Source organism: Mycteria americana, chromosome 8 (assembly GCF_035582795.1).
Source record: "Mycteria americana isolate JAX WOST 10 ecotype Jacksonville Zoo and Gardens chromosome 8, USCA_MyAme_1.0, whole genome shotgun sequence".
In the NCBI taxonomy this organism is placed as follows: domain Eukaryota; kingdom Metazoa; phylum Chordata; class Aves; order Ciconiiformes; family Ciconiidae; genus Mycteria; species Mycteria americana.
The window spans coordinates 11,680,102-11,692,440 of NC_134372.1; the positions used below are offsets into that span (position 1 = coordinate 11,680,102).

At 52.8% G+C, this 12,339-nt stretch overlaps 1 protein-coding gene across 1 annotated transcript; it reads right to left on the reverse strand.

Annotated features, from left to right (window-relative positions):
* Positions 1-401: 401 nt before the first annotated feature.
* On the reverse strand, positions 402-6,615 carry MSX2 (msh homeobox 2). The gene is made up of 2 exons (XM_075510047.1): positions 6,161-6,615; positions 402-2,429 (listed from the first exon to the last, which is right to left on the reverse strand). Exons 1-2 carry the CDS (start codon positions 6,513-6,515, stop codon positions 2,005-2,007), a joined length of 780 nt encoding a protein of 259 aa, XP_075366162.1. The 5' UTR covers positions 6,516-6,615; the 3' UTR covers positions 402-2,004.
* Positions 6,616-12,339: the final 5,724 nt, after the last annotated feature.

Genomic DNA, 12,339 nt, shown 5'->3' on the forward strand with positions numbered 1-12,339 from the left:
GGGTCGAGCCTAAAGCACAGACTTGAGGTCAATGGAAAGGCGGGTCGGAGGGAGGGTCCCGAGCAAAAGAGAAGGGCACACGAGCTAAGAAAAGTGGTGGAAACATCACCAGAGTATGATGTTGTAAAGAACAGAGGCGCCTAAAAGCGGTTGTTAAAAACAAGGAAACCTCATAAAAGGTTTGGCTTTTGACTTTGAATTGTTGACTTGCAATTCACCTTCATGTGCTGCAAATTTGGCTTTAACTCAGATGCAGAAAGGGGAAATAATCATAAAGGCAACCCAAACATTCCTTTGAACTTGACCCAGCGGTGCAAAACACACACGGAGAGAAGTTACCTTTTAAAGAACTCCAAACACTCACAGACCCACACGTGATTAAACAGGTTTTTTCTTTTTTAATTTAATTCGAAATAAGAGATAAGAAATAATAAATCTTCAATAAAATATATAAAATTGTACAAGGCATCCCTTTCAAAGGGACTTTCCTATAATGGAAGATTGCAGGTGAGGGGAAGGGAGAGGGGAAGTTCGTCTATAGTGGGTCCCAGGTGGTGACAGTGCCTGGGTCAAAACAAACCAAAACCAGCAAAACCTTGTGGCTTTTTTTTTTCTCCATTTTTCTGCTTTTTTTTGTTTCTTTCTTTCTTTCTTCCACAACAACATGCTAAGAAAATAAATCCAGGAGAAGCTCTGCCTTCAGTGCTCCACAGCCTTTGGAGTAACTTTCTCACAAAGTTTAGCAAGAGTAATACACATAATACAATAGTTATAAGGAGAAGCCTGGGGAAGATACTGCCAGCGCTCAAGGAGCTCCCACGGGGACAGACAGGTTACACAGTCTTTTGGCACCCCACCGTCCTACTAGTAGGGTTGTTTGTTTGTGATACCTGGATCTCTCTTAAGGGCTTGAAGCATGAGTCACTTATATTGGCATCCTTAGCAAGGGAAGGAGAGGAAGACTTGGGGGGTTCTTCTATTTAATACAGACTGTTGCAAATACTAATAAAAAACCCCAAACATCTCCCAGAAGCATTCAACAATCCTTTGCTCACCACCACTGTGGAAACAACCCATGTCTTCTTTCCCCAGAAAGCTTCCTTTCCTCTCTCCTGGTTTTCAAAAAGCAGTGCACAGCCAAGATTACCTGGCTGTAGCCAAAAATTTCTAAGCATGCCAATAGGAAGAGATAAAGACCAGACTGCCTAATAACCCTCCCTTGCACTTTACCTCCCCTCACAGTGCTTAACAAACGCTGAAGCTATTTATACAGATAAAGGCATTACAGGAGCCAATGGTGGATAAAGCTGTTGCTCTACATTTAGGGGCCCTGATGCTCATCTTGTTGCAAAGATCTGTCGAGGTTTGGGATGCAAAAGTTTTCCCTACGCCCAGAAACACAGGAACTTGCTGGCTCTGAACTTCACTCGGACTCTACTGGGTCTAGTTTCTATTTACACGGTGTCTCTAGCTAAGGGCTCTGCTTTCTTTAAAAAAACAAACAAACAAACAACAAAACCTTGATTATACCTTTTTATTTCCCTCCCTCCTGCCCCCATATTAAGTGATGACACTTGAGAGTGTGGGTTTAGGGCATGCACCCCTCTTACTTTAAAGATGTGTTGGGCCCCATCAGGAAGGCATCGGGAAATCTCTGCCTCCATAAATGAGATTGCTTTTTCACCCAGTCTTTTTTATTCTAGTTTTACATGCACTGTATAAAAACCCTACATTTGGTCAAATGTTTTTTCTTTTTTGTTTGTTTGTTTTTACATATTTTTTTTCTTTGAGGAACAGACTCAGCTCTCAGAGCACTCTCAGAAGACACCCAACCCATAGCATACAGGATGCCTTGCTTTGCTAATGCAAACTCCCGTACACTCAGGATGGCAGACAGAAGCGTGCAGAAAGAATGGCCAGTACTGGTTGGGGTACTGCCTTCTCAGGGTTGGACATGATCCACCAGGAAGTCTGTCTCACTGTCGCTTTGTCTTTCTGATCTTCTTAGGATAAGTGGTACATGCTATATCCAACGGGAGTAGCATAGAGTCCAACAGGTGGGATAGGAAGCACAGGTCTGTGAAAAGGGTAGGATGTTCCATACAGTGAGGCAGCCTGGATGGGAGAGTTGATGGGGAAAGGGAGGCTGAACCCCGACGGCAACATGGGCTTTGCTGCCATTTTGAGCTTCTCTAGCTCAGCCTCCTGCAGTCTCTTGGCCTTGGCCCTCCGATTCTGGAACCAGATTTTGACCTGGGTCTCTGTGAGGTTGAGGGAGCTGGAGAACTCGGCTCTCTCGGCGATGGACAGATACTGCTTCTGGCGGAACTTGCGCTCCAGAGCCAGCAGCTGGGAAGTGGTGAATGGGGTTCGGGGCTTCCTATTCGTCTTGTGCTTCCTCAGGGTGCAGGCAGTGGGGCTCAGGTGTCCTGCAAGGAAGGGAAAGGCCGGTTATCACAAAAGCAGGGAGACCTGGGTGCTCTGGAAAGACATGCTGCGGTTGAGGGCTGGGGTGGGAAGGGAGAAGGGTGTATCTGAAGGGAGAAGTCCCACCAGGTGATACTCTTAAAACAGGGGATCCTTTTGCAACTGGCTGTGGAAATCTCTTCCTGGCCAAAGTTATATTCACAAGACTTCAGCAGATGTCCTGGGAAGTGAAATTTATGCTCAGTGATTTCAAAAGGACAGCTTGTAGGCAAACAGGGCACAAAGATACACACACAGCACACAGATACACACACAGCAGATCACTTTAGGAGTCACATCACAGCGGTGTTCTAGAGCACACAGAACAGCTGTCTTGGTATTTGCAGAACTGGAGGAGTAACTCCAACAAAGCACAAGACAAACATATATGCAAAAGCAGGAGATCACAAAAGGACAGTGGTGCCAGAGACAAGCCCAGCCCAGCCCCACTGCAGGATTTCTCCACCAAGAGCAACGAGTCAACCCTATCTTTTTCTGACAGCTGAAGAAGTAGGTCTGATAATTTTTGTGGTTTTGATAACTGGGCATTTTCCTTGCTATTTTTTCTCCACTTGAAAGCAAGGGCAAGTTTTACCTCTGCTTAACAACTTTTCTTTTCAAGAAGTATTTTCTGTTTTTCAACAAGTATAAAAAAAAAAAGAAGAAAGCAGTGCACTTTTCATTCAACATTTAGCTTTTATGACATTTGCCAATTAAAAAAAAAAGGACACATAGCTGCAGCATCTGTAGCCAATACAAGTCAGGAAATCTACTACCTTTTGTGCTTGCCTTATAAACCCGACCAGGTTAGGTGCATGTGCCCGGGATGGCACACTGCTGACTTGTCTCTAGATTCATTTTGCATTTCACTAATAATTTTGCAATCTAAAGAATAATTAAAAAGCGTGTGGCTGACTTGAAAAGCTTAGCAATTTGGCTGTGTTTCGGATCACTCCCAGAGCATATGACAAGCCACTCTGGGTCCCCAGCTTGACACAGAAAATGACACACAGGCTGCTCTTGACTTTTGTACCTGCTGTAGTGTCTGGTTCAAATGCTTGTCAGGATTTGCACGATGTGTTTTCTGAAATCCTTTCACTGTCCTCTTTTATTTTTTAAAATATGCTAGATCACAAAGCTGTTTAAGTGAGTATCATGCAATTAAAAAAATCCCACGAGGAGAGTGTTCAAAAGTGCAGAAAGGGGAGGGAGAAAACAGCTACAGCTGAAAAAGTTAAATTTCTCTTCTTACTCTTCTTGTAGCTACTGAACGCAAAAAATAAAGTCCTCTTGGAAAACAACTTGTCAAATACCATCTTATGATCACACGGGGGCATTTTAATACTTAAGGCCCTCACCGTGACATTTGGTTCACTCCTAAAACTACACTAAATTAAAACCACACTACATCGACACTAAATTCACTACCGGTCATCCCTTTATTCCACTCTCTCTTTTTTAAATGCAACCTATTTCTTTTCTCAAAGCAAAGCTCTTCAAAGACGCAGCTAAAAGGGGGCTCCTTCCAGGAGGGATGGGGTCTACAAGGGGGAGAGTGGCTCCGGGATCGCTCCCCGTCCCAGCGCCTTCCCCGGCTTTTGGGTGAGCCCGACCCGTCCTGACTTCTGCTACACACGGGGGAAACCGCAAAAACGTGCTTTAAAATGAAATCCCGGGCAAATATTTCCCCCGGAATACACCCAAACGTTCACGGGCTTCTTCCCTCACCATCCCCCAAGTCACTGCCAGACTCTGGTAAGAAGCAGGGACCGCCGCCACCGCAGACCCTCTAATTGCGTTTGTCCCGTGCCAGTCCTCAAGCACTCGCTGCAGTGATTTGTTTCGCTGGTTTTTTTTTCTGTTTATCCTCCGTTTTCTGGCCGATGTCGGACAAAAATAATCACTTGGAGACGGTTCCCTCTCCGTGTTGCTCAAAATCTAACTTTTACAGCTCTTTCCCCAGTTCATCCCACCCGTAATATTAATAAATCGAGGAACTACTTCTAACGTCAAAACACCACGGGCAGACGGGCCTCTTGCTGTCACACCGGCTCCGAGGGGGCCAAGAGCCGGCAAGGTGGGAAATCAGGAAGATGATGGAGGCCGAAGGACCTTCCCTTCCCCGATCACCATTTTTTGCCCCAAATCCCGCTGAAACCACCGGCCCTGAACTCCCTTGCTATTGAAGTCCTTTACAAAGCTATTTTGCAGACCTCACGAGACGCCGATTTTAATAGAAAAAGAGGATTAATTTCGAAGAAAAAAACATGTACGGGGAGAAGATCAGGCCTTCTCTAAGTCGGGGGTTTAGGGCAGTGTTAGAGGAGGGGGTCTGGGTAGGAGCACACGCTTCTTTTCACGCTTTTCTAGCCTACTTGAGGGTACACGAAAATGGCAAACCGGAGCTGCGCAGGGAAGGACACGGGCCGGCTGCTTTCCTCCCGGGCCGTCTCCCAGCAGGTTAGAAATCAAATTAATTCGGGGTTATCGCAAAGGAAAGGAAGCGTCCGAAAGCCAAATAGAAATGATTGTCCCCCAAAAGAGGAGCTGTAATAGCACTAAACTTCCTTCTTCCAATATTAGGTTACAGAAGCAAAAACTACAACTGCCCAGCTCAATAGTTCGCGTCAGTAAAGCCATTAACTTAAAGCAGAGCATTTAATTTACATCAGACAAGTCAGGGATGCGTGGAGGAGAGTGGATGGATCTGCTAATGCAGGTGTACAGCCGCCAAGGCTCTTGGCGATGGGAAGGCAGAAAGCCCAGCACTGCCGGCTGATGTTTTTCACCTTTTCCTGAAGGTACTTTCGGGGCTTTTATTTTTTTTAAAAAAGCAATTTATTTTCTTGGTGTTTTGGTTTTTTTGTTTGGTTTGTTTTTTTTTTTTTTTTAAGGCATCTCACCGAAAGCGAAACGCAATTCAGCGCAGCCACAGCAGCGAGGCTGGAGCAGCGAAAGGGTTTAAGAAGTGACCTGTCACCTCCGGATCGCGCGTCCCTACGTGGCGGGGACGGGAGAGATCGCAGGGGCTGAAGAGGCCAGGCCCAGCTCGGGAAACTTTGACAGGCTGCATGCAAGGGGGGGAGAGAAAGGAACACCGTGCCAGGAGAGATCGCGGCGGGAGTCAGCGCGCAGAAAGCGCGTAAGGCTGGAAGGGGCAATTCCCGAGTCTTTAAGAGCGAGGAGATTGCTTTGCAAGGTCTGGTGTAAGGGAGAAGGAACCAAGGAGAATTTCCAGTTCTCGTTGCAACAGGATAACATAAATGGACGAAGGGGCAGCCCCTGAACCGTGTGTCGGGAAAGGGAGCTAGTCCGTGGCAGCTCCTGACCTTTCTATGATTTTAAAAGCATTACATATTTATATGTATATAGGTATAATCATATACATAAATATATAACCGTATAGATATAAACATAGCATATATGAAGAAAGCTGTAGCACAGCTATAAAAATCACACACACGTAGATATAAATACATATATAAAACGTTATACATGTATGTCTATATCTAGCGTGCTCCTGTGCATCTCGGCGCCCGGGGGACAGCGCAGCTCGGGGGCCGGGGCAGGCAGCCCGGGGCAGGCAGCCCGGGGCGGGAGCGGTGCCCGCCTGCTCTCGCTCCCCGTCCGCCGGCGGCTCCCGCGGGCGCCGCGCAGCCCCCACCGCCCCGCCGCCGCTTCCCCGGCCACTCACTTGGCGGAGGGGAATATCTCCCGGCCTCTTGGATCCAAGACGTGCCGTCCTCCGAGTTCTCCGATTTGACCGAAGCGGTGTCGAAGGTTTTTGTAAGCGCCCCGGGGGGGCTGTGCGCGTCCCGGGAGCCGTGTCCCGGCAGCAGCAGGTTCCTGGAGGTGCCCACCGCCGCCCCGTCGGCGCTGCCCCCCGCCGCGGCCAGAGGCAGCTCTTTGGGGGGCTTCTTGTCGGACATGAGGGCTTCCACGCTGAACGGCAAGCTGGACACCTTGACTTTGTGGTGCTCCTCGGCGCCGGCCGCCGGGCCCTCCTCGTCGGAGGAGAAGACCTCCTTCGCCTTGGAAGGAGAAGCCATCGCGGGTGCGGAGGGAGGCTGGAGCGGGGCCGCCCGGGGAGCTGCGCTGCGCCTCTGCCCGGCCCTGCGCGGGGACTGCGGAGTGAGGCGCCGCGGTGCCGCCCCCCTCTTCCCCCTCTGGGGCTCCCCGGCGCTTTCCTCCTGTGGGAAGTGGAGCGGACGCCCCGCGGGCCAATCAGAGCCCGCGCTGGGGCCTGACGTCACGGGGTGACTCACGCCATTGGCTCGGGAGCGGGAGGTGGGTGGGAACTTCTTTTTTTCCCGGGGCTGATTCTGTGCGGGGAGTTCCCCGCCCCCGGCCCCCCCGAAGTGAATTAGGCGTTAATGACACGGGCAGCCGGCGGAGCTCTGCTATTAAGGAGCCGTCCAGGGCTATAATCATACCAAAGCAAGAAAAAACGCCGCCGGGGTAATTAAGGCTGATGATGATGAGGCGAAGAGGAAACTTCAGAAGATCGCGGCTCTGCCTCCTCCCGCCGCCGGCCCGGCCCCCCCGACCCCCCCAGCCGCGCCCCCGCCGCCCCGTCGGGTACCGCCGCGCCCCAGCCCCGCCGGCCCTCCCGGATCGGGGACACCCGGCCGGGTCCCCTAGAAACGAGGGGCTTTTCCACGGGGCTGGGGGGCGCGGGATGCTGGACCCTCGCCCAGCGAAACGCTCCCGCCGGGAAACGCGGGCGCCTGTTCTCATTTTTCATCCGAAAAGGGGGTTTGTGTTTGCGTTTCCTCGGCAGCAGGACCCAAGTCGGGCAAAACCACTCTGCAGAGGTTAGATCTGTAATTATTTTTTTTTTTCCAGCGCCAATTACACACATGATGAATAGATGAGCTTTAATAAATTAGGGGCACGCAGCCCTTAATTAAGAGGCATATCAAACCAGCACTATGAAAGCGATTCTCTCACTTTTTGACTTCCTACCAGTGGTATGAATAAAGAGTATCCTTTAAAAAGCGTTTCTAATTACCGCGCGGATAAAAGCAAATACATATTGTTCTTTTCATAATCGTTTTAATCTTACGCCGAGCGTTATTTCATGCTGTGCCCGCAACTTTCGCTGTTTTTTTTTTTTTTTTTAACGTCCAGGAAACACAGTTTGGGAATCGTTTTGGTGTTATTTACAACGGAGGCTCTAAAAACACAAAATACTCGGGGAAGGCGGCAGTGCCTCTGCCCAGGTGCTCAGCTCCTCGCCCCATGCCTGTGCAGCTCAAGTCCTTGTCCCATGCCCTGACTTCAGGGGCAGCTCGGATGGAGCTGCGGGATCGGTCCTGGATGGCTGCAGGAGTCTGCTCCCTGTGTGGTTTTCGTTACATCCCTTCCACAAAACGTGCAGGATTTCATTAGCTCTTCTTGTGCTCGATTTGGACTCCTGACTTTCCTACCAGCCCATGTAGCAGTCTTGGAAGTCCCCAGTCCTGCTAACACAAATCACCACTTCTCACTCCCTCGGCAGCCTGGGTGAGGGCAGTTCGGGAGCTGATTTTGGAGAGGAACTGGTCCAGTGCGGGTTTTCTTCGGGCTGTGCTCCTCTGCCCAGGCCAGGCCAGAGAGCTTCTCGGGGATGGGGCTGTATTGAATGTGCTGTGCTGGCCCCAGGGGTCCCCCCGACCCCTTACAGCCCTGGTCAGCCGACCCCCCCCCCCATCAGCCAACAAGTATCTGAGCCACCCCAGCCCTGATAGCATCTCGCCTGGTGCCACAGATGGCAAATTGGGACCGGGGCATGCGATTGCACCGTGGGAAGGCATGTGGGAGGACATGTACCAGAAGCTGTGTTACAAAACCCCACTCATCAGTGGGGCTAATAGTAGGGTTTGCACACTCATTACTTGTTGCTAGCAGTGTTACTGCAGACCTCGATGGGTTAAGGATTAAAGCCAGGCAAGATCTGCAAAGAGAGGTGATGCCTTTCACTGTTGCAGCCCCACTAACCTGGCTGAGGCAGCCTGCAACATTTCAAGCAACAGAGCCCTGATTCAGGCTTTTCTCCAGGGGTGAAAGTAATAGTTGATCCCACAAACTGATGCCTCTACAGCTGCTCTTGCTATCCCCAGTTCATCAGTTCTCTTTCCCTAGAGAGCTCATCTCTTTGCTGGGAGATACTCGCAGAGAGATGCAGGACTGCAATCAGCCAGCCCTGGCCTTGCAAGCTCTCCTGCTGCAGTGGGGTTGAGTTTGTCCCTCTTCTCCCCCCCTCCCCTTCCTTTCCCTTCTCCATGCTTCCTGCACCGTGACAAGTAAATGAGAATTGATGGACATGCAGGAACAATGCATGTGTGTCAAGAACAATGCACCGCCCGTGGAAAGCCATTGTGGGGCTGCTGAAAATGCTACAGATAATTATACCACGCTCCCAAAGTCAATGCTCGCTGGAAGGGCGCCTGGGGAAGGAGAGCTCGCAGGAGGGCAGGTCACAGTGACACCAGTCACGTCCCTTGGGTGCAGCTTCTCTCCCTGGCTGCCTGGCTGTGGCCTGGGTGTGCAGGCTCGCATGCCATCCCCCGTGGGCTTGGGGAGGCTTCTCTCCGCTGTCATCCCTTGGGAGGCTGGAGGAAGGAGTGGGACGAAGGGACAAGCTTCTGTTGGCACTGTGAAGCACGGAGCAGAAGTTGGCTCATCCAGCCTGATTTGGCTGGCTCTTGGGTGCCACAGGGGCGCCTGCAATAGCAAAGTATGGCAGGGTTTGCTCATGGCGTTTGCCCTCTTCGGTGTTAGCCCATCGCGAGGTTGGAGCATTTTCTGCCTAAAGTCTGAACGTGGAGGTTTCTCTCCTCCCTCACCCCTCCCTCCTTCATCCTCCTCCTATCAGTTAAACATAGGAGAATGAAGCCCCACACGGCACTGAATGCCGGGATGGAAACCTCTCCGAGACGGGGTTTGGAGAAATTTCTAGGAATTAAGGGTTTCCCCCCCTACCCAGGATCTCAGAGCGGCCGCCCAGCCTCAGACCAGCAGGGAATTCTCCCGGCCCGGGAAACCGACGTGAGTCTGGGGCCTCTCCCCTGTGTCGGGCTCCCCCTTCGTGTCCGCGGTGAGACCCCGCTCCGCTCCGCTCCCGGGGAGGGCGGTCCCAGGGGCTCGGCCGTCGGGGCTCGGCGGGAGCCGCCCTGCTCTCGGGGTGGCCCCTCCCTGGGGCTGTTTCCCAGCCCCACGCCCGTGTGCCCCCCAACTCCAAGCCGCCACACGGAGCACGGCCGCATCCCAAGGATGCCCAGAAAGCCCCTGACCCTCCCCCCCCGGTGCCCCCCAGCTCCCCCCCCGCCTCCGGCAGCATCAGCCCCCGTGAGCCGGGGCGGGCTCTGGGCGCCCCGGTCCTGGGGCTCTCAGCTGGAGTGGGAGGGAGCGGGAGGGAGCGCAGGGGGAGGAGAGACGTTGCAGACAAACTGAGGCTGTTTTGCAGGCGCCAGGAGCGGGGAGATGAAAGGGAAGCTCCTGGGGGAAGTGGCTGTGCAGTTTGACCGGCTCCAGCAGCAGTAGCAGCGACGGCCCGTCCCGGCCAGCTCCGCCTCTCGCCTCCCCCTCTCCCCCTCCGGGCTCCAGGCTGCCCCTCGGCCCACCTCCGCCTCGCCTGTCCCAGCCTGGGGGCGGAGGGAGGCGGCGGGCAGGCACGGCCACACCATCCTCGCTCCCGTATCCGTCGGGCCGTGGGCAGCATCCCCACCACGAAATGCCACAGCGTAATTGGTCTGTGATAGCTGGTGCTGGTGACTTGGGGGGGGCTGTCCTATTTCTCCAGCCCCCCCCCTCCCCACCGCCCCATCGGTGTAAATCAGGAGAGAACCCATTCGGATCACTACACGAATGATGCTCTATATCCCCAGACCACGCATAGCACCAGCCCGTGTCCTTTACAGACTACTCACGGGGACAAAACGCCCGCGGGCAGTGGGCAGCGCGTTTATTCTCCGGGAGGGACAATCCCGCAAGCATTTCCCCCTCCTTTTATGATCGATTTGGTTAATAAGCCGTTTTCTAAAGAGAGGAGATTTTTTAACGAGCCACCGTAAGGCTGACGTGTGGAAGTTCTTAAAGAAAGGAAGATAAGGCTCCCGACTTGACTAGAAAGAAAGGCAGGAAAATGGAATCAGAGCGTGCATCAAGTCTAAGTTTTACCCCGAAACGAGGTGTACGCCGAGGTAATATTTGATGTGTCAGATGTTGGGAGATTTTTGTCTCATCGCCTTGCTCCAGATGGGACCTGGAGCCAAGAGAAAGGCGTTGTAATAATAGATATTATGCATTTATCTCCAGACGCTAGAAAGGAATTAAAACGAGCTGAACATCAGAGCTTCCGAGGGATCAGGTCTGGTTACCGACGCTTCGATCTAGATCCTCCCCTCGAGTCTTTTGGACTCTGTTTCCGAAGCCGTTTTGGCTGATAGCTGTTAGCTGCAGAGCCAGCTCCCGGGCGGCTTGCGGGGGGAACCCTTCCCCGGAGCACCCTCCGGCCACCCCGGGGGACACGGCCCGCAGTCCCGGGCAGGCTGCGCCCGGTGCCGGGCGGGGCGGGAGGGCTCTGCCTGCCCGGCGCGGCGGGACGCGCAGCCCGGCTGAGCGCCCGGCTGCCGGTGCGGGGGAAGGTGGGTGCGCTGAAGCAAAGTTGCGCTATTCGGTGCGGGAAATGGGCAGTAAGTGCAATCACGCGTTATAATTGTCCTCTGTGTCACCCGACAATGGTTCCTATTTATCGCACGGGTGTCATCCACTCGTTAAGACAGTGAGTGTACAATGAACCGTGATCATTGCGTAATGCGAGCGTCTCCTTTACCACCCGCCAAGGGTTGTTCTCTCTCTCTACGCAGGTAGTTCATTTACGATCAGATATTTGTTCTGTTTGGCAAGAGGCAGGGGATAGCTGTGAGACATCAGATATTTTCCTGCCCAAAGCAGTTAACAGTTTTGCCCTTAAGGACTGAAAACGATTTCTTTTTTTCCGAGGTAATAACTTTTTAAATAAACGCATGGGAAAGCTTCGGGGGAGGAAAGCGCTGTTAGAGAGGTTATATTTACATGCAGAAAACTCGCGATCAAGAGGATCGGATGGCGACTTGTCTTTCGGAGGCGATGCACGGCCCCTCGCTGCGAAGAAGAGCGGGACTCCGGCGGTGCCGGTTGCCGTGTGCAGTGACGGGGGGTCCCTCAGGCGACCCCGGGCCCCAGAGGGTCTCGCTCTGTCCTGGAGACCAGGGCCGGACCCTGCTCCCCTCGAAGCTAGGGCAGCCGGCGCCGCTTCTCGAGAGCGCAGGATTGGGCCCCGATGAGAGAAACGCTGGGCACCTGCTGGCGCCGTGCCGCTCGGAGCCGGGACCGTCCCGAGCCGTCACAGGACACCCCACATCCACCATCGAAAAAATAACGTGGGCAAAATACTTTCGGGTTTGGCCCCAGCCAAGGGCAGGGACGGGCGCCCGGCCGGCCCCAAGCCCCCGCCCCGTCGCGGGGCCTCAGCGGCGCGTCCCCTGCCAGCTGCGCCCCGAGGGCAGGGGCACAAACGCCCCGAGACTCCGCACATCTCTTCTTTTATTTTATTTTATTTTTTTTAAATTTTTTTTTAAAGGGGGAGAGAAAGGGGAAAAAAATGACGGCCGATGACATCAAAACTTTTTTTCCGGGCTCTGTCTTTCCGTTTGCAAACGGTTTCCATCGAACTTGCTGCAGTGAATTTTAATTATCGCACACACCTTCCTGTCCGTCTGGGTTATGAATGCATCAAAATGACTCACCCCAGCGCGGAAAACAATGTGTGGAGAGTTATAAACTAAAAGCTCCTGCGATGACTTATATTCGAGCACCCGATTATTCCCAGAGCCTGCGTACGCACACCCA